General features: G+C 41.9%; 2 protein-coding genes across 9 annotated transcripts in view; one reads left to right on the top strand and one right to left on the bottom strand.

Moving 5' to 3' along the window:
• Window positions 1-21,652, top strand: part of robo3 (roundabout, axon guidance receptor, homolog 3 (Drosophila)) — a 159,090-nt gene that overhangs the window by 52,843 nt on the left and 84,595 nt on the right. For 2 of the 8 annotated variants that reach the window (XM_074612056.1, XM_074612055.1), the window contains exon 1: window positions 18,544-18,970. The exons of 5 other annotated variants lie outside the window; for them this stretch is intronic. In XM_074612056.1, coding sequence (XP_074468157.1) covers window positions 18,904-18,970 — 67 coding nt within the window. In that variant the 5' untranslated portion in view covers window positions 18,544-18,903. Of the gene's footprint in view, window positions 1-18,543; window positions 18,971-21,652 lie in introns of those variants that run through there. One more of the 8 variants, XM_074612057.1, reaches the window with a different exon arrangement.
• esama (endothelial cell adhesion molecule a) overlaps window positions 1-21,652 on the bottom strand; it is a 210,537-nt gene that overhangs the window by 140,373 nt on the left and 48,512 nt on the right. The window lies entirely within an intron of this gene.

The raw sequence follows: 21,652 nt of genomic DNA, 5'->3' as shown, positions 1-21,652 counted from the left end.
GGCTGCAGTTCCCTTTTGCTGCTGGATGCTGGATATACTAATATTACAACAGAACTCTTCTTCACTTCCCTGAAGTCAACTAGTGATAAGGGGTTCTCGACAATGTTGCTAAGCAGCACTTCCAGGTATCAAGCAATACTACACTGGTATATGATCATTTCAAGAATGATTCCCCACTTAAAACTATCAAATATTAGAGGCAAACATGTTCAATCACTGGACGAAGGATGGGATGCTTCAGTGTTGCTGTCTGCTGTTGACTTTTGTGTTTTCTTCTCTTCTATCCCTCTTTGCAAACCTCATGGTGCAACTATTCTAAACAGTGCTCATAGTGAAAATGCACTCATGGTGATGTGCAATGCGTTGGATATAAGTTTTCACCCCTTGGCTTATATTATGTGCTTCAGTCTGAGACGACACATCAAGCCAGTAAAATCAGTGGTGGAGGTATACAGTTGTAGGGGAAACAAAGGGGAGTGGGGCGTGTTGTGAAAAAGATAATTGCATCTTTTAATTGAATCCCAGGAGCATTGAAATGCTCGAAGGGTGATTGGAATCAAACCTCCCTCAGCCTTTGTCTTCCCTCTTCCAGACAACGAGAGCAAAGCATTCTGGGATGTGATCATCCGAGAGGTTGTCAGACCCCCAGAATATTTCTGTCTCTCTCCTTTGCCCTCTTCGTTGTGATCTCCCTCAGTTCACGACTCTTTTCTCCCTTGTGATCCCGTCTGTCGTTCTCCCTCCTCTCGTCTCTCCACCAGTGTGTGTGAGTGCATCCCTTTGTTGTTTACTCGTCTGCGTCGTCATGTCCCGATCTATCGCAGAGCAACAAGTCAAACTGCCTCTTCAGATTCTCCTCTCCTCCGTTTCTCTTGTCTTTTCCTTCCTCCCGTCGCAGTGTTTCCTTCCCCCCTTCAGCTTCTCTCTTTCTCCTCCCTACTCAGTTCAGGCCTAATTAGCGAGATTCATCTGTGATCAATAGACCCCCCTCATGGGAGCACAAGAGGCAGCGGCTGTGTGCGTCTCCGCGTGTGCACATGCATGCAGAGTGGCGTGTCAAAGGGTTATATGTGTAGAACCTGCTTAGCAAACAGATACTGTATTCATGCACACACACACACCTTTGTTCTTGGCAAATATCCTGCTTTTAACTCCACACACAACTTTATTTATGCACATACCATCCACGACGAAACAGATTACAGTGACTTCAGTTCATGTCTGTGTCAGCTATTAACATGTAATATATTTACTATTAATTATCCATCACTGTTACCACCAATTGGCTCAGTGTTTGCAGGGCAAACTTGTGCTGATACCATCGACCAGCCGATTAGACTGTTGTCAGGGATACAAAACAGAGGGTTTTAACCCAGGACACCGGAGTTTACATCCTATGTGAAACCAACAATGTGTAGATGTCTCTGTGTTTGTAGTTATTTTAACCCAAAACACAATGTTTTCCCTTAAACGTAACTGTTTTTTTGCCTAAACCTAAAGAAGTTGCAGTTTAATTGCCTAAAACTAAATAAGTTGTAGTTTTGTTGCCTAAACCTAAATAAGTTAGTTTTGTTGCATTAACCTAAAGAAGTTGTAGTTTTGTTGCCTAAACCTAAAGAAGTTGTAGTTTTGTTGCCTAAATCTAAAGAAGTTGTAGTTTTGATGCCTAAACACAAAGAAGTTGTAGTTTTGTTGCCTAAACCTTAAGAAGTTGTAGTTTTGTTGCCTAAACCTAAAGAAGTTGTAGTTTTGTTGCCTAAACCTAAAGAAGTTTTAGTGTTGTTGCCTAAACCCAAAGAAGTTGTAGTGTTGTTGCCTAAACCTAAAGAAGTTGCAGTTTTGTTGCATAAACCTAAAGAAGTTGTAATTTTGTTGCCTAAACCTAAAGAAGTTGTAGTTTTGTTGCCTAAACCTAAAGAAGTTGTAGTTTTGTTGCCTAAACCTAAAGAAGTTTTAGTGTTGTTGCCTAAACCCAAAGAAGTTGTAGTGTTGTTGCCTAAACCCAAAGAAGTTGTAGTTTTGTTGCATAAACCTAAAGAAGTTGTAGTTTTGTTGCCTAAACCTAAAGAAGTTTTAGTGTTGTTGCCTAAACCTAAAGAAGTTTTAGTTTTGTTGCCTAAACCTAAATAAGTTGTAGTTTTGTTGCATAAACCTAAAGAAGTTGTAGTGTTGTTGCCTAAACCTAAAGAAGTTGCAGTTTTGTTGCATAAACCTAAAGAAGTTGTAATTTTGTTGCCTAAACCTAAAGAAGTTGTAGTTTTGTTGCCTAAACCTAAAGAAGTTTTAGTGTTGTTGCCTAAACCCAAAGAAGTTGTAGTGTTGTTGCCTAAACCCAAAGAAGTTGTAGTTTTGTTGCATAAACCTAAAGAAGTTGTAGTTTTGTTGCCTAAACCTAAAGAAGTTTTAGTGTTGTTGCCTAAACCTAAAGAAGTTTTAGTTTTGTTGCCTAAACCTAAATAAGTTGTAGTTTTGTTGCATAAACCTAAAGAAGTTGCAGTTTTGTTGCCTAAACCTAAATAAGTTGTAATTTTGTTCACTTTTACAACATAGTAAGCATAGTAGGCCTCTAATGACCCACATCTATGGTGCTATTAGTGACTGATAACGCCTATTTAAGCCTGATAACAGTCAAATCGGGTGCAAATAGACTGTAGTGGACGCTACGGTTTTTGAAGCCTTGAGTTCGGCTTTTTGGCCGTCGACATCTTGTTTTTTTGGAACCAGAAGTGACACAAGAGGGTGGAGCTACAACTGAATGCTGAATAAAACATTTTCAGGTAACCGAAATGTTACTTTGATGAACTTAAATCACACTGTGAAAGGGGTTAAAGTTCACCGGGGTAGCGACCTGTCAATCACAAGGTAGCCCTGCCCTAAAGCATCCCCTGCTTTATGGTCTGTCTGACTCTAAATGGGACCATAATTTACTAAATGAACATCATGCTGTATTGAAGAAGACTTGAAACTACAGATTGAGACCATAAACTCATGTTTACAATGTTTACTGAGGTAATAAATCAAGAGAGAATTAGGCTCATTTTCTCATAGACTTCTATACAACCAGACTTCTATACAACCAGAGGAGACGCCCCCTGCTGGCTGTTAGAGAGAATGCAAGTTTAAGACACTTCAGCATTATTGGCTTCACTTCTCAGACCCGGAGGTTGCCGCCTTGGTGATTTGTTGTGAAATATACTTGCTTAACTTCATAGAGCGATTAAGGCAGAAACAACAGCATGATAATGATGAAGCTATGAAGCTGGATATTTGGATCCATCCTTTGTTTATCCGGTAGCACTCTTGTGAACTTGCCAACGTGCTCTCTGCTGGCTCAGAGGAACTCAGTTGAGGAATGAGTTTGGCAGCTACAAATATATTCTATATTTTAGGTAGTCATGATTTGTGCTTATACAGCTTCAAATAAATTCATCCAAACAAAGCCTGCCACTCTCACCGTATCCATAATTAACAATACAGTTTTGCTAATTTCCCTTTTTAAAGCTGACGAGGGACAGACTCTGCCTCAAGGTCACAGCGGAGGCAGTGTATTAAAATTTAATGGCAGTCATACACAGATTTAAAGTGAGCAGTGCGGGGGAATTAAGCAGCCAAGGAAAATCATAAAAGGGAGGCAGTATCTACAGTAATGAGTCAGGAGTGAATGATGTGAACGTGTTTACGTGCTGAGAGCAGAGGGCCCAGGGCGGCGGACGGCCATCTGGGCCTTCCGGATTTGACAATTCCACGGAGCGCTGTGGCCACGGGCACATTCCCCTTTGCTGCTGTCAAAGAATGTGTGTGTTTGTGCATCACACGTGTATATGTGTCTCTGTCGTCGTCTATTTTCATGAAAAAAATCCCTCATAATCTTGTTGCAAAAACAACAGCCAATTAAAATAACTGCAATCTGTATGCATAAGCCTCAGCCAATTTATCCAGGGAGCCTCAGAACAAAGTACAAGGTTTCAATATGCAGTGAGTGTGTGTTGGGCTCGGCTGTGAGTAAGCGTTAGCTATGCACATTGTTGGGGAGACGGGAGTCAAACAAAGCTACAAGAACTCACCACTGTACGCGGGCTCCAGAGAATGCCGGTCCCAAACGACTCATTAACCGCTCTGGAATAAATTCAGCCCCAACTCAATTAGTGAGGAGGCTCGATATATATATATATTTAGTTATATAGCATCACATTTTACATTTAGACTGTTGAATATCATGCATGTGTATTGCATCTCTTTTGTTTCTAATTTATGTATTTGTTTTCGACCAGATGTGACATCACCTTCACATGTAATCCAGTGATTATCATCATTGTTTATCATATTTTATCCGCTATTATCCCCATCACATGATACCTGTCCTTATGTGTGTGTGTGTGTGTGTGCTGTTGCCTCGGTGCCCTGGCGTCTTTAGGCTGATTACTACAATGCCTGAAGGGAACACACCATTGTTTCTGTTATTTATGAGCTTCATATAATTGGGCTGAGAGCAGCGAGGCTCAGTCACATTTTGTGCTCCTGTTGGCTTAAGCACAGCACTCTGTCAGTATACCGCAGGCTATGTGTGCAATGTGAGGCTGTAATTAATGGTATTTATTTCACCATGTATAGATGCATGGTGTGACCAGCTGACTGTCACACGTGAACCCAATCTCTTGCTTTTGCAGCTTTATTTAGATATTGTAATAATAGTAGTATTGTGTATAGTAAATCGTTTTGCTCATTCCATTGGCGTTGATGACTGCATAAGTGGATGTCTCTGTTCAAGAAAGAGTCGTACAAGGCCTTACCTCGGCCACATGCATGCCTCGAATCAATACCAATGAATGAATAAATACCAGTATCCCAGTAAATTAAGACATTTCAGAGCCCTGGTCTCATTCTTTATTGTTGCCGTGTCCTGGAACACAGGGGAAATTATTAATATAAAGCCTCTAAAGTCAACAGCAGGATGGCAATAAGCATGATAAGCATTTAGTAATGAAAAACTCCAATCATTCTCTAGTTCCAGCTTCCAGCGTGACGATGCTTCCTTTTGTTTTATAACTTTGGATGTCTTTGGTTTTGGGACTGTTGGTCAGACAAAACATTTAAACTCTAGTCGAGGGAAATGTGATGACATTTTTGTAAGATGGTCCCTTGTAGTGATGAACCTAGAAGAGAATTATCACCTGACTCTGCAGCTCGCCTCAGCTTTATGGAGCTTTATAGTCAGTGTCAGCTTATTGTTTATCTGTCCAGCTGCAACTTTACTGTTCTGGTTCACTCTCAGCGCTCTCACAAGGCCACCATCAGCAGCAGGAGGCAGCTGTTTTCACTCTGAAACACTGACACATCATCACCTTTTAAGTTGATATGGAAGTCCAATATTCTCTCTCTTTTACGTTGGGAACCTCTGGCGTTGCTCATTCACAATTATTGACATGGCTTTATGAGTCATCATTGTTTGCAGCCTGAGAGGCCATGTTCAACACTGTGGTTTGAGTTTCCTCACCCAGCCTGGTTTTGGATATGTTGGAGCCCAGCTCGGTGACGCAGCCAGTCATACCCTAATGAGTTGTTGGCAGGCCGGCCCTGCTTCGCCCATCCAGAAAGAAAACACTGGCAGATAATTGGCCAATTTCATAGCTGGGATATTTTCTCTGGCTAGAAACTGTGAATTAACGAGCTGACCATCAAAATATCATGGGTCATTTCCGATGAAAACAAAGACAGAAGCTAATGATGCCTCAGCAGCGGGAGCTTCGATGGTGTCCGACAGGAGCCGCGCCGGCTGTTTTGACTGCATCACGAGTCACCTGCCGTTAGTCGAGTGAGAGGCTGTTGGTCTGTCTCATAACTATCAAATACATACATAATATTAACAGTGAGTGAGATTTAAATGTCTTCCTGTGTGTTTAAAACAAATATCTCTGGTGATAGTTTCATGATTATTTTGGCAGCTTCAAATGAGTGGTGGCTTTGACAAATCAATCAATTCAGCCCGGTCTCATTACCCGATCGTCAAATACCGACGCACAAGGCACCCTTTAGAGACGCACCGGGCTTTCAAATAACTCCATGTAAACCCATCCAAGGCAGTAATAGGCGCTGTTCAGACCTGGTACAAAACGGCTCCGATACCACTTCATGGCAGCGTGACGTTAACCTCTCGTCACCATCTTTCGGGTCCTATTGCATGCACTCACGGGGGTCGGGGTCTTAAATGTCAAAAGCTCCATTTGGATTAAGGCCTAATTCAGAATATCCAAATTGAATATGCTGTTATCCGATAATGTCATATTCTGAATAATATGAGTGTGCATGTAAACAGTCAAAACTAGAGTGAGTGAACAGCTCTCAACATGCAGCGGAGATCATCCAATGAAGCAGACAGACAGACAGGTTGGTTTTCACTTCTCCGCGCCCACACAACTTGGCCTCATGACATGTTCACAGTACGCCCTGCCATTTTCATTCCATCCTGCGAGTGTGATGTGGAAACGATAAGGACGGGAATTGCAGTTGACGCACGCTGGCATTCAAAACCTCTTCTTACGCATCCATTTGTCTGCAGATGTACAGTATATGCTGTTATTGACACTGACCTTTCTTACCGGCAGGAGTGGTGTACACTGAGGGCTTCTTTTCCCTCCATTAGTGTCTAACAAACAGCGCTTACAAGTCCTGTTGACATTCCAGTTTTAATCTCTTATCTCTTTTGAGTCTCTTATTGTATTGTCATGTGTTGCCCACGAAGCATTTCAAGTGCACACAATTCAAGCAGTAATGTGAAATGTTGATTTAAGCTTATTTATGGTTTTATTGGTGAATAATCTTCTATCTTGATCTCATCTTACTATCACTCTCATAAAAACTGTCCTCATGATGAACCAGTTTGAGGGCATGCCTCAGAATGAGGAAAGATTTAACTGGAAGATCCTCATCAAACTGTTTAACCTCCTATAACATCCATCCTTATCTACACTCACTTTGTTTCCTACGTGATCTGCACAGCATGTTTCCACTTCCTTGCAAGTCCAATTTATGGGATCCAACATGCAGATTTTCTAACTCAGCGTGAGTTCTGCCTCATAAATGTTAACCAGACTCAGTAAGGAACTGAAGTGCATGACCTTTCTATAGGAAGCCTTCTTTTTTTTTTTTTTACATTAAATCATGACCAAATTATGTTTTGAGTCATAAAATTGCTTTAAAGATTTAATTGGATTATTGTAGTAAAATGTCTGTCTGCTGCTCTGGTGAACCCCGTCTGCCCTTCTGGAACACAGACTGAATATGGACACACTGGCATGACCTACGGATGGGTCATGAATTTCTATTTTATGAATAGTAATTCAATTATAAAAAAATCTACTAGTTTATACGACCATCGTCCTGTCTTAAACAATATACATATGTACCCCTGTTTTAACCGTCACAGGCGCTGGTAGTAATGCTACTACCTGTAAAACATGTGTGGCACGTTGCACGTTGTCTTTCCACCGGCGTCTCCCACTGTTCCAACAATATGGCTGAAATAAGCTCTTATTCCGTAGCGTTAGATGGGAAAATGTTGTTTTCCCCCCACTGTCCAATAGTATTTTTGCTTGGAATGCACATCCCTAGCATGACCTTAGCTACAGGACTCAGGAGGAGGTAAAGGGGTGTAAATAATGTGCAACAACAGTTGCTTGAACAGCTGTAAGGTTGATTCATATCAGTTGTGTGTGTGTTCATTGAAGATGCTGTTCTCAGCTACTTCCAACGCTGCACAACGTCCACCTCTATACGAGCTGCTTCCTGACAGACTCCGGCCTTTGGCCTGTCCACCTGCTCTAAAGCTCAGTCAAACAGGTGTTCACACTCTGACAACCTTTTACACAGTCTGTTTAACTGCTGCAAATAGCTCATTATTACCTGCATTAGCTCTTTGTAGGCTCCTGTCTTGACATGAGTTGCTGAGTCGGAGCTGCTGTGCTGTGTAGGCATATACCGATCAAAGGCAGCTGTTGATGGCAAGTGTTTCTGGCCTGGCTAGCACTGTGACTATAGGGATGGCAATGTTGGTCTGTCGGTCGCTCCGCCACTTTGGTCCAAACTGAAATGTGTCAACAGCTACTGGATGGATTCCCGTGACATTCTGCACAGACATCCGTAGTCTGGACAATATGGTATTTGTAATATAAAAAAGGGGGAATTGGAAGAAAACATCCGTCAAAATGTTTAAAGTCTGAGTTTTTTTTATTATTTTGTGTATTGATGGGACAGATAGATAAGTCACTACTTAGTCAGATCCTAGTTTTGTATGAATTCAAAGGGAGCCGTGAGTGAAACCCAATGCTACAATACCGACCTGCACATGTGCTGAAACTGTTAAATGTGTAGGTTAGATAGATCAGGAGAACAAACAGATGGTAAAAAGAAAATGTGGGAGTGATCCTTCACATTGTCCAGTTTGGATTCTAGAAGCATCGGGGTTACTGTTTTCCATCAACAACAAAACAAAACAAGTGACACGTCCCCCGAGGGACGATGTCAGAGGACGGCGGCGACACTCATTGTTACACTTAATGCGTTAAACCTCCCACTCCCCCCCTGAACTCCAAATACAACCATTATTCACTCGTCGTGGTCCGACCTTGCGTGCGATCCTGTGATAGCTCTCATTCACCCAAACTTCAACCCAGCTGACTCCCTCGCTCTGAGCCTCGGGAGGCACCGTCACCGCGTGCTGCACGTTCTCCCTGGGGTCATGCCACATCCCCGGTCAGGCTGGAGATGTCATAAATAAAGAGAGACAGTGGAGAGAGAAAGAGAACAATGACCCCCACCCCCCTCTGTCTCTCTTCCCCCGTCAGCCACCGGGGACGTTGTAAATCAGAGAAACCTGAGCCGAGACCAAGGGAGTAAGGCAAGGAGACATTAAAGTGGGAACCTGGCTCTCTGGGAGCCGGGCCATTCCTGTCGTCGTTAGGGAGCGTGGGAGACAAAGGCAGGAAGAAATGATGATGAGGCGTGGGATGGAGGGAGAGAGAAGGGTGGGCGAGGATACACACTTTTTAGACGGACATATATAATGAAAACAGCAAATACGTGTGTGTAGTCCCTCTCGTGCTTTCTGTGTCACTCGCTCAGGTCATAAATCCAGGTTGGCTAGGTTTAGCTCTGACAGCGCTGCCGCTGGGAGACAAAGGTTATCCGGCAATAATTTTCAGCGAACAAGGGATTTTGATTTCTACCCTGCCAGGAGGGAGAGAGCCAAAATCATCTGGGAAGGGCTTTCATTCAGTGCAACACTGCCCAGCCCATATAGCCAAGCAATGTCCTTGCATTCACGGGGATAAAGCCATCCCTGACAATGGTGGGGGACGAATTGCTGATGGAGAGGGAAGAGGTTGAAGTGAGGCACTGATGAAAGGGATAATACAGAGAGTGTGTGTGATGGCTGAATGGTACCTTTGTGTGACTCACTGTCCTCCCATTTTCATACCAACCACAAGAACAAATCACACAAAAAAATGTCTTTTTAGGAATGAAAACATCCCACAAACTTATTCATTATTATTATTATTATTATTATTATTATTATTATTATTATTATTATTATTATTATATTACTTTACTTTATATTTAAAAGAGAGGAAGATTAATGTTCTGTCTGTTCTGTTTACCGAGGCTGTTAAGGGTGGTTTACTCAGTGCTACCTGGCTCTCACTGCTCACTGCTCACTGTCCCTCCGGCCCCTGCAGGTATCTCCTCTCTCAGAGGTAACTAAGCCTTGTGGAATGTTTCGCTGCCCCTCTCGCTGACCTCTGCGAGTGTTTGGACTTGGCTCTCACCCATCATCTCACATTTTCCCCTCGAGGTATAATGAGGCTTAACCCTGACAGCCTGCGGAGAGGGTCGTGGAGGGAAAGCCAATGCCACTTTTCGCCTGGACTCTTTACATTTCCTCAGCAGACAGACAGGGGAGGGGAGGTATGAAGGAGAGCGCCGCGAGGCATGGAATCGAACTCTGTGTAAAAAGAGAAAGCTCCTGGAGGGACCTTTAGAGCTGATTCACACACTAGAGCTGTAGAGGAGCTTCTATAGGACTGGTGAGAAATCACATTACATCGGTGGCTCTCACAACACGGTTGCCAGACTGGAAATAAATGGCATTGTACGTTTCTGCAAATCACATGCGATACCTTGAATCTCAACGTTTCTGATCTGTTTCTGTTTCTGAAAAACCTCCGACACGGGCAGACTAGAGCCGACGGTGCAGGACACATCGCAAAAACTAGGCCAACAGACGCCTAACGACGGCCGACCATCAGCTTGGAGTGTCGGGACCTTAAAGGTCTTTCAACAAATGACTGCATGTATGCACAGTCAGTGTCTCACTATTTACTGCCATCTCCTATTAAAATGAGAACATCTCTGCTCTGAGTGTTATTTTGCTTTATTAGATCCATTTTCTATACTACAAATGAGCCGGCTGTGTATATTCATAGTGTAATTACTTTCCCTTTCCCAATTTGCCAGACACCAACAGCTCCGTCCTAGAAATATAATGGGCTATTTTACATCCAACACAGCTAAAGTAATAACAGAATATTAGCTTACCTCTCAGCGGGGAGTCCGATGAGATGAGGTCAAATTCAATGCAGCAGACAGAAGCTTCTGGCATTTTTTTTTGTTCGCAATCAATGTGGAAAACATAGCATTGTGTGATCTGTGTATGTGTGTGATAATTGCTCCCTGGAAGTGGATATGATGAAACAAGGCGAATTATCGGGCTGCTATCTCCCCTCCGATTTCCATCTCACAGATGCTATCTTCATCTTTTTATTTCATGTGGCTTCCTCGTCACATGCCGGCTCGGTAGGAAAACAGCTTTTGCATGCAGTCCTAGATGACGAGGCTCTAGGTGAATAAACTCTTTGCATGCATATGCAATGAAATAATTACAATGCCTTCACCAGCAGGGAAACATGTTGACTGATCAATGCCTTTTCTTTAAGGCGCCTCAGGCAGGATACCTATAACCGCTAGGCTTGAATGGCTCCTGTCACACACCATAATAGCTTGTGTGAAAGGCCAGGGCTGCCTGTTAATGCCAGGTGAGAGCAGGGATGGAGCTGGAGGAGCTTGTCTGTGGAGCAGAGACAATTTTGTTCTGGCTCTCCGGCAGCTTTGTCAGAGTGTGTGTGTGTGTGTCGGAGGGAGGGAGGGCTGTAATTGCTGCCACTGCCCCCCCTCCTCCTCCTCTCCTCCCCTCCTCCCCAGAGCAGACTGGGAGAATTGGAAGAGTCATTTCATCTCTGAGGAAAAAGAGAGGATGGGAGCTCTGTGGGGTGGGGAAGCCGAGGAGGCTAAATTACAGAGCAGCACGGCGTGGCGGCCGCTTGTGTACTCTGACCCTCCGTCCTGACTCCACTTGGAGCCCAAGAAGAACAAGGCTGTTTCGAAGAAGATGCACATCTTCTGCCAGAAACGACATGGGGTGTGCACAATAACGTCCTGTACAATATCATGCAGCCGTGCAATACATATTACCTTGTTGTTAAGGTGTCCAACAGTTTAAAACGATGAAACTACAACCTGTAGATTCAAAAAATGACCAAGGCGCTGAATCAACACGTTTTTACAAAGGTGTTATCTCGGCTGCTGTATCAGGGTAGAGATTACTATTATTGCACCGACCTTCACTGCTCTCTTCTGTTTGCTTGTAAGTTTGAGATTGTGACATTCAAATTTAAGGTTGTAAGTTACACTTTCAATGGCTTCTACGGTCCCATTATACGCTCGCCATCGCCAGATGTTGCTTGTGAGGTAAACGTGAACATAGGTTGTTTTAAATGGCGAGTCCGTCTGCGTTCTTTTTCCGGGTTTTTCAAATGGAAATGTCCACTCAGCCGTTAGCAAAAAGCAGAGACGCAGGTTACCAAAGGAAGCTAATCAGAGGGTTATAACGGCTTCAGTTTCGAGGTAAAGTGTTGTGGACGGGAGCAGCAGAAAAACAGATTTTAGCCACCTTAAAAAAATCAATATCAGTGTACGCTATATTTAGAATATCTTCACCACTTACCTCGCCACCAGACAGCCCTTTCTGACGGGGAACTGAAGACGTTATCTATGCTCTCTTCAAAGCCACCAGACTCCATTCACAAAACAGTCATTTTCCCTCTCAGAACACAGGAGTAGCTGGTCTACAGCTGCATCGACCGGTTAGTTAGTTTGTGTTATTGTGTGACTTTCTGATCTGAACTAACGTGGCGTCCACAGATGTACGTCGCTTAGCTTCCTGTCTGCTTCTCCAAACAGGGAGCACGCTGACCACCGTCTAACTTACTGAATGTAATACACTGACTATAAGGATGCACATATTTATATATTGTATATGTAGCACAGTTATCATGCAGAAACCTACGTCGGGTCACACGGGAAAATAGTATTTTGCTGCTAAAACATACGACCAGAATGTGAATGCTCCGATGTTTTGAATACATAAAGAACACCTAGAGAATAGATTTGAGTGCATCTTTCTTCCAGGTCCAGTAAATATCTTAGCAAAGATAGAGTGTTTACAGACTTTTAGAGGACGGATTTGTCTCCTGATGAGAAGTGGTTCGTCTGTGATGGCAGTGTGTCCCCCCAAGGTCAAGAAATGACAGTTTTAAAAAAGAAAACCGTGTGAAGCACATGCCATCTGTGTTATTAGATATAAACCCAATTGAACAGTTAAGGGAGCCTGTAGAGTGACACCATTACTGTAATGTATTCCAGGGTGTACTGGAGCTCCTCTGGCTCAGCACCAATGAAAACACATTCAGGATTCCTTCATGCCCTCATCATCTTGCAAACTCAAAAGACAGCCAAGTCATAAAATGCTAAATTGCGGTTCGACATTCAAAATAACCGTTTTCATCACCCAATTCGGTCCCCTTTCATTTCCATTATTGACAACCCTCTCCACTGCTATATCTTCACAGAGAGATCCAGTTTATGGCGTGCGTGCCAAATGTAATCCCCACTCATTACAAAATACAATCAGCGCATGAAACCAGTTGAATGGTTAAACCCCAGTAGATCGACAAGGGGTTAATGTCGCCTTTGACACTCCAATCTGCCCTTCTCATCATGATGTGTGGTGGCAAACAGACGGGGACGCCCCGGCCCACTCTGTCTTCATACACTCATATCAATTTGTAGATTTGCAGAGAGCGTGGAGGAGGTGGTGGTGAGGGAGGGGGGTGGGAGGGAGACAGAGGGAGCGTCTCGCTTCAGAGCCCCAAAATTAATAGAGGGCCCCTCATTATGGAGAAACAGGAAAGACAAAGAGGTCTCGGTGAAGAAGGGGGGAGCTAGAGAGGTGGGTTCTTATATAATGAGAGCGGAGGAGAGAGTGTGAAGGAAACAGGGAGATGATATATGTGAAAAAGAACTCCAGCCTGGATGCAGTCGGTTGGATCGCTCATATTTCCTTCCACCGTGGAGCTGAATCCAAGCTGCAAGAAGCCAGCAAGAGAAACAGGAAATGAGTTGCTCCCTAAAATAGCCCGGCTTTACCTTCTCCCCCTCTCATTTCTCTCTCCATCCCTCAGGGAGGTTGGGTAACAGCCAATCTCATTGAAAGGCAGATCAATAAAGAGATATATTGTCATCTCGGAGCGCCACCCTCTTAATCAATTAATCTATAATAGAATCCATTCACGGGAGCCTCTTAAAGGGCCCGTCCTCCCATTACCAGCTATGGGTCAGAAAAGGTGCAGACATATACGGGTCTCATTACTAGTAATGATGAGGGGGGTGCTGGCTATAGACACAGGTGATACGCATTCAATGGTATTTCTAGGGCCTGTTTCTCAAGAATAGGTCAGCCTACCCACATTCCAAGCAATAGTCCTAATGAGTTATTACCCATGATGCTCTGCAGCAGGGACACATGCATTAGGCAGGCTGCTCGCTGCACAGTGTGCTGTTGATGCTATCTTCTTAATACACTGCTATTTTCTGCTTCAAGACAGCGCACGTATCAGAGGGACTTTTTCCCCCTCCTCAACTTTATCAGCTGTAATTGTAAGCATGCAAAAATCACATCTTTAATAGTATGTATCAGAGCTGCTGTCACTGTTGTTCACACATGATAAAAAGTGATTTATACCCGGGAAGGAAGCGGTTCTGGTAAAAGATGTTGGCTGTTTCCTTGTGAGCTGAACGGTCATTTCAAACGGACAAAAGAAGCTTGTTCGCCTTCCTCCAGTAGACAAGATGACCATTGTATTTTTGAGATTTGAGGCTATTTTATAGCAGTATCCACATTCCCTCTTTACACCGTGGATTTACATTATATGGTTGCTGATTTATGTTCAGGCTTCTTTAGCACTATATGCCCTCATTTTCCACACAACATCGCTCATATGAGGCAATTCTATTAAGAAGATATTGTAGATGTATATATTGTTGTTGTTATTTTCTATGCAGCGCTGCTTTAAACGTATTATTCCATCCTCCGAGGTGAGGAGGGGATTCACATCTATAGGTGTCCCTGGACAGGGAATATTGCTGTGCTGGACAGTCCATGAATCATGGAGCTACAGGTCTGACCTGTGCACGCTGCTAAAAGGAAAAGGATCAAGCAAATAAAAATACACCTTCTCAAGAGTTAGCCTTTTTTTATCCAGAGCTTCCTTAAGCAATAGTGAGGCTTCTGCAAGAGAAGCATCAGATAACAACAAAGCCACTATTCAGCTGCACAAACCCAGGACTGTCTCATCTTAAATTAATAACACTTTTGCCATCACTGGAGTTTTCTTTAATCATTTTTTGGAGCTGGCATGCTAAGTGAGATGTGTGTAATAAGTTTCAGGAGCTGCTCATTTGGTCTCTGTGGCAATTGAATTTGATTTCTGAGGAAAAAAAAGAGGACTCTTGATATTGCTCTTTCTTTTTATGGAAGCATTTAATCAACTCTAAACGGTGTGGAGTGATGAAACAGCTCGCTGTGGCGGCACGCTCGGCCAAAATAAACAGTCAGACATACATCACAGTCTCAATTCCCGTAAAGTCATTAGTTTAATTATGATCAGTTGCCCAATACATTATGAAAAGAACACAAGTTTTTGCTATAAACGTACTATATTCACGTTAAATATCAGCTGTCTCTGTGGTAATTAGTTGTATTAATGTAATGCATTTATCAGCTGGTAAAGCTTTCAAACAGTTTCAGCAAAAACGTGCGACTCCCCTGATATAGGATAGCCAAGCTGGATTGTAAATTCCAGCATTTTACTTCAGACATTGATGTATAAAAGATGATCCAAGGAAATGAAAACTCACTGACCGCCCGAACCTTTCAGATTAATTACAGTGGCTAGATCATAGAGGAGGTTGTCTTTTCATAGAGCTGCCAGGAAACGTTTTAATGACTGACTGTGAAGGCCTTTACAATACATTCAAATGAATAAGAATAACCTCATAAAACCAAGCCTTTGTGTGTGTGTGGAGAGAGAGGGCATAATTCTATGATCTATGGCTCAGCTGCAAATGTGCAGCCCAGCACCGAACCCCACTGATGGGCTGTCGGTCTAATTCAGTACCTAATGGGGATAATTAGTCTAAATTCATGGAGTGCTTGATTCCACTGACAGCTACGCCAAAATGTTTGACGAAGACACCACAGTAGCATCAGTCACAGGCGAACGGAAATGCATTTAGTGGAGGGCCTCATCATGTTTTATTCAATCACACAGCGATGCTCAATTAATCAGTTTCTGCAATTAAATTAAACATGTACATGCATAAAACATGAAAGAAGTAGCAGGGCGTTTAAGCACCGCTTGGTTCTCTCCCAAAAAGCCGTCTACAACACGCTCTGTGACTTTACTGATGTGGAATTATTTCTTTTCCACCTAAAGTCAGAAGCTGTGTGTGACAGAATGTGTAAAATCTCATTTTAGTATGCGCTGCTTGATGCATCCCACCATCCAATGCATTTCTATAAATGTCAAGAGCTGTGTGTTTACTAGGTCCGTCTGACCCCTAATATTTATTCAGCTCAACAGCACTCCAGCCAATCATTCCGTATTGCTTCATTGCAGAACCGCAGCTCTCGGTATGTCAAGTCTCATTGGCTGCAGCTCGCCGTATCTCCTGGCACATGTAATATTGCTTTTCGCTTTCCATCAAGTGCAGGCAAAGCCTGTGCTCAGATAAATAGTGACATTTTGCAGTGGTGTGTGGGGCTTGTTTGTATCTCTCAGTGCCTGAGTCATTTCCATTGCCTGATTTGTATACATAGCACCACAGTCGGCACGATCAAAGGTCTTTCACATGTAAGACAAATTTGCATTTGGATTCATACTACTGCCAACATAACTTATGCCTCTGTGGTTATAGATGGCAGCTTTGAGATAAATGTTTGACATTTGCACTGAATTAAATGGTGCGACTTCAATTAAATTTCTAAATAGATTTAATCCAAGTCGACTTCTAAAGGCCTTTACAGTGGATACCTTTCACATTCCCTGGAAACCTTATAGTTAGGCTATGTTATGTTGTGACAGGGTTAGTATGAAAATATTAATATTCAGATAGATACAAAATGCCGCTCTAGCCTTTGATGATGGTAATAGGTTTGTCCCGTCATGCATTACCTCTTGAAGATGGAACACTTTTGCAGCATTTAAGAGAAGTGAACGTCTAATCCAATATGACCTACAGGTGACAATTCAACACAAATTAACCATAAAGGGGCTGCATGTGGCCTAATTGGAATAGATAACATAATACAGCAGCATACAAAGTATGTGGTTAAGCTCCAAATGAGAGAATACAGTGCAACAGCAAAAAAGAAAATGCAGATATCACACTCATAAAAGAAATGGTAGACATATAAGTGCTCTAATGCATAGTTTGCTAGGACAAATGTTTATTTTCTAAGGTGGGACAATGAGACGTCTGTTAAAAGGCCTAAAAATCACCACAATTAATGTAGGAAACACTCTAAATGTGCAATGATCCCATGTTGAGTCATTCTACCTTCTACCACTTACAATGTTATTGCTATTACAAAACCAAGGCTTATGTGTGGATGTTATATGGAGAATCGAACAACATCAAACAATCAATAACACTATAAATAATAATGAATAAAGACTATAGTAGCTCTGAAGCATTTAGGCATAATATAAAATAAGATTTTCCTTCATTAGTCCCACACTGGTGAAATTTGCAGATATTAGAAAGACATTAAATATCAATAGTTTACGGCAACTCACCCTATATCTTATTTTGAGTTTAAATTGTTGTTAACATTTTTTAATGTTCATGTCAGAAAGTTAAAGGATAATCTTGATAAAGATGCCTGACCAGTTTTGGTCGAGTGCACTGGCCCTTTAAGAGAGGGGTGTTGGGATGGTGAAGTCACACAGAATCAACCAAGAGCAAACCGGAAGCTTGGTGAGTGTGCCTTCAAAATAAAATCATCTCATCATCGCTCTCTTTCATATATATAGAAATATTTTGTTGAAGTGGAACTCAGATATGTATACGTGTGTTTTCTTATGCAAAATGTAAAATTAAAGCTGAAGTAGGGAGATTGGAGCAAATATGATTAAAAAAAGTTATTTTTTATAGTGACAGTAGTTCATGAAACAGGTAACATGAAAAATATCATGTGTCCTCCGGTGCTCATAACGGCATCTGCAAGATTTCACAGACCGGAGGAAAACAAGCAGTAAGAGCTGATCTGAGGTCTGCTGTCCATCTGACCAAACGGTCAAACTAGGCAGCGCTGATCAAATATGAATCAATATTCTGTTACGTTAATGCCTATTTCTCTCCTCAGATGTTCTCAGAATCATCTTGTAGTGCACGGTTTAGCTCTATTTCTGAAATGACCTGTGATTGGTCAAAGTCTCCCGTCACGGGCTAGATTTTTTAAATCCTGAAAACAGAGCCATGAGGAGGAGCAGAAATCTAGTTATCTCTCAGAACACTTGAATTACAATATGCTGAAAGGTTATTATGGGATTTTTGCCCAATGATGCCAAAAAACATACTGCCTACTGCAGCTTTAATTCATCTGTATGTATGTTTTATTTCATTAATTCCTTTCTTTTTTTTAATTCCTTATTTTTTTATTATTATTTTTTTTTTTTATTCTTTATTTATTTTATTTTTTGTTTTATTTATTTTTTCCTTATGTTATTTACGTCATTTTTTTTTTTTTTTTTTTTTTTGCTTTAGGTTATTTGCATTGTTTTATTTTTTTTTAAAATGTATTTATTTATTTTTGCTTTTGGTTATTTACATTATTATATTTTTTATTTTTTTGTACTTATCTTTTCTTTTTTTTTTAAATCTTATTACTTAATTTTGGACTCTCATTCCCTGTGTGGATATATTATTATAAGTTATTTTGTCTAGGCAGTGGGAGAAATATTATTTTTCTTAAATAAAAATATAATACAAAAGAAAAGAAAAAGCAATGCAACACGTTGATAAATCCTAGTTTTATTGTGAAAGCCGGACAGGAAGCTGTGTGCGTGCTGCTGTAGGTGCAGTGCGCGTCTCCAGTGCGTGTTGTGGCTGCAGGAGGAGCGCTGTGCTGTTGTGTGAGGAGGCTGATGAGGCTGTGTAGTAACAGCGGACATGGAGACGGAGATGGAGCTGCTGCTGTGTGTTTAACCCGCTGAAGAGTCCTCCTCTCTGGGCTCCATCACTTCAGGTTCTCCGGTACCTTCTCCGGTACCGGACCGGTTCTCTCTCTGGACAGATCCGTGATGAGGATTTGTTATTTTTAACTTCTAATTAATTTCCTGAGATGGAGTTTGCTGCTGGTTCCGTCCCATAGACTGGACATCTGTTTGGATATATATCATCAACTACCTATGAAACACCTGAAACACCTGAGTGGATGAAACACCTGAGTGGATGATGGAGTACAGCCACACTTTGGTTCCTCTACTGGTTTTATTTGCTCTCAGAACTTTGGCATATGGTGAGTTGAAATTGGCTGTTTTTTTTTTTTTTGGGGTTATGTTTGCACAGATGGAGCTTATAGGCTATGATCCATATCAGGCTGGTAGCCATCAGGCTCCACAACCAAGGATGACCCCCATATGACAACTATTTAGACTTTAAGAACTTTACACATGCACTATCTACCTTTAAACGTGCACTATCTGCCTTTAAACGTGCACTATCTGCCTTTAAACATGCACTATCTGCCTTTAAACATGCACTATCTGCCTTTAAACATGCACTATCTGCCTTTAAACGTGCACTATCTACCTTTATACATTAACTATCTACCTTTAAACGTGCACTATCTGCCTTTAAACGTGCACTATCTGCCTTTAAACATGCACTATCTGCCTTTAAACATGCACTATCTGCCTTTAAACATGCACTATCTACCTTTAAACGTGCACTATCTACCTTTATACATTAACTATCTACCTTTAAACGTGCACTATCTACCTTTATACATTCACTATCTACCTTTAAACATGCACTATCTACCTTTAAACATTCACTATCTACCTTTATACATTCACTATCTACCTTTAAACATGCACTATCTACCTTTAAACATGCACTATCTGCCTTTAAACATGCACTATCTACCTTTATACATTCACTATCTACCTTTAAACATGCACTATCTGCCTTTAAACATGCACTATCTACCTTTATACATTCACTATCTACCTTTAAACATGCACTATCTGCCTTTATACATTTACTATCTACCTTTAAACGTGCACTATCTGCCTTTATACATTCACTATCTGCCTTTTAAACGTGCACTATCTACCTTTATACATGCACTATCTACCTTTATACATTCACTATCTACCTTTAAGCATGCACTATCTACCTTTAAACTATCTACCTTTAAACATGCACTATCTACCTTTAAACATGCACTATCTACCTTTAAACGTGCACTATCTGCAACCATCTTGGGCTCTAACCACTGGCGCACTTTACACTATACATCCTATATACCACTTTATAGACTGCACATATGCACATATTACATTTGTTCATTGACGGACTGCACACACTATGTTCACCTATTCACTCTGTATCTTTATCTCTCTCTTATTGTCCAGGGCTCTAAAGGGTCCCACATAACATGCACAGTTCCTCCTTCTACCAGTGATCCATGCAGGAAAACACCCTTGCATAGCACACATGTCAGTATTTGGGCAAAAGTGAGTAATCCCCCCAGGATGATGTCATTTAAAAGGCCACTTAAAGCCGCAGACAGCAGAGTAGTAGCCCATGTGCAGCTCTTACTGGGTGTCTTGCCCAAGGGACGTTGGCTTCACACCAGCATCTGCTCCCCACTGAAATCTGACTTTGTTGTGATGCTCATTTATCTCTATTATTAGGCCCATTAGAGGAGGAGACACGTCCTCGGCACAATGGATCAGAAACAGCAGGATGCAGACAGTTACTGATGCACTGTACTGTAAGGGAGGAGGCAGAGTTGGGGGTTTGATTCCCACACGTTTAAAGCTCAATAACACACCAAATGAGGAAACACTGTCATGTCCATGTTCAAAGGGGTCCCTTGACCTCTGACCTCCAGATCAGTGAATGTAAATGGGTTCTATGGGTACCCACGAGTCTCCCCTTTACAGACATGCCCACTTTATGATAATCACATGCAGTTTAGGGGCAAGTCATAGTCAAGTCAGCACACTGACACACTGACAGCTGTTGTTGCTAATCAATTCAGTAAATTTAAATCAATATTTGTATTTAAAACGGTAAGAAAGCGATGTTTAAGTCAAGCCTGATGTTTCCTTACACATAAATAATGATCCCAGTCTCTTCCACACAGTGAGGCATACAGCTCATTATTGAAACACTGCACATCCCACATCCAGTCGGATGCATCCCTAGTTAATTGATTTATATAAATGGTTGCATAAAGCAGCATATTTGTCCACTCCCATGTTAATGAGAGTATTACATACTTGACTAATCTCCCTTTAAGGTTCATTTTGAACAGATAATGATTAAATATGGACAATCATGTGAGTAAGTAAGTATTTTACTAAAATACATCTTGGATTAAAGCCTTCACCAGACGCTGCATGTGAAGTGTTAAACTGGTTGCACTCCTGTGTTGTGTAGGTTTGACTATATTGAGAGATATGCATACAGTAGTTTTAGTTTTAGTTCCTGTCGCACTAAACTGTGTGGAGATGAAGCTCCACTGCAGGAACACCGTCAGCCACAGTGTGACTCTCACCTGTGGGGTAATGGAAACCTGCTTACTAGTGACTGGATGCTGGATCCACAGACCCTCCATCAATCACAGACGTATAACTGGTGAATTGAGGCTACATACCTACGTCTTTGTGTTGTGCTCAGAAACCCCCCGACTGTTCTGTGTGATGTTATAGTTTGTGACAGCGTGGTGTCTTTGGGACGGGCCTACCGCTGAGGCTCCCTCTTTACAACGCTGTAAACATTGGCTATGAACCCGGAGCATATGAACCCAGCATCTGTGAAAGTGCTCCTTCAGTGACTCCAGATGCTCCTCTGGGACTACAAAGGCTGCATTAAAGCTTCTTATTTTCACTTCAGCAAAACACACAGTGACTTTTAACAAAAGGCCTGGAACTGTTTTTAGCCACAAGACTTTTTTCTTTTTCATTCG

This window comes from Sebastes fasciatus, chromosome 16 (genome assembly GCF_043250625.1).
Source record: "Sebastes fasciatus isolate fSebFas1 chromosome 16, fSebFas1.pri, whole genome shotgun sequence".
Lineage (NCBI taxonomy): Eukaryota > Metazoa > Chordata > Actinopteri > Perciformes > Sebastidae > Sebastes > Sebastes fasciatus.
This window is presented reverse-complemented; position numbering and strand designations above follow the sequence as displayed.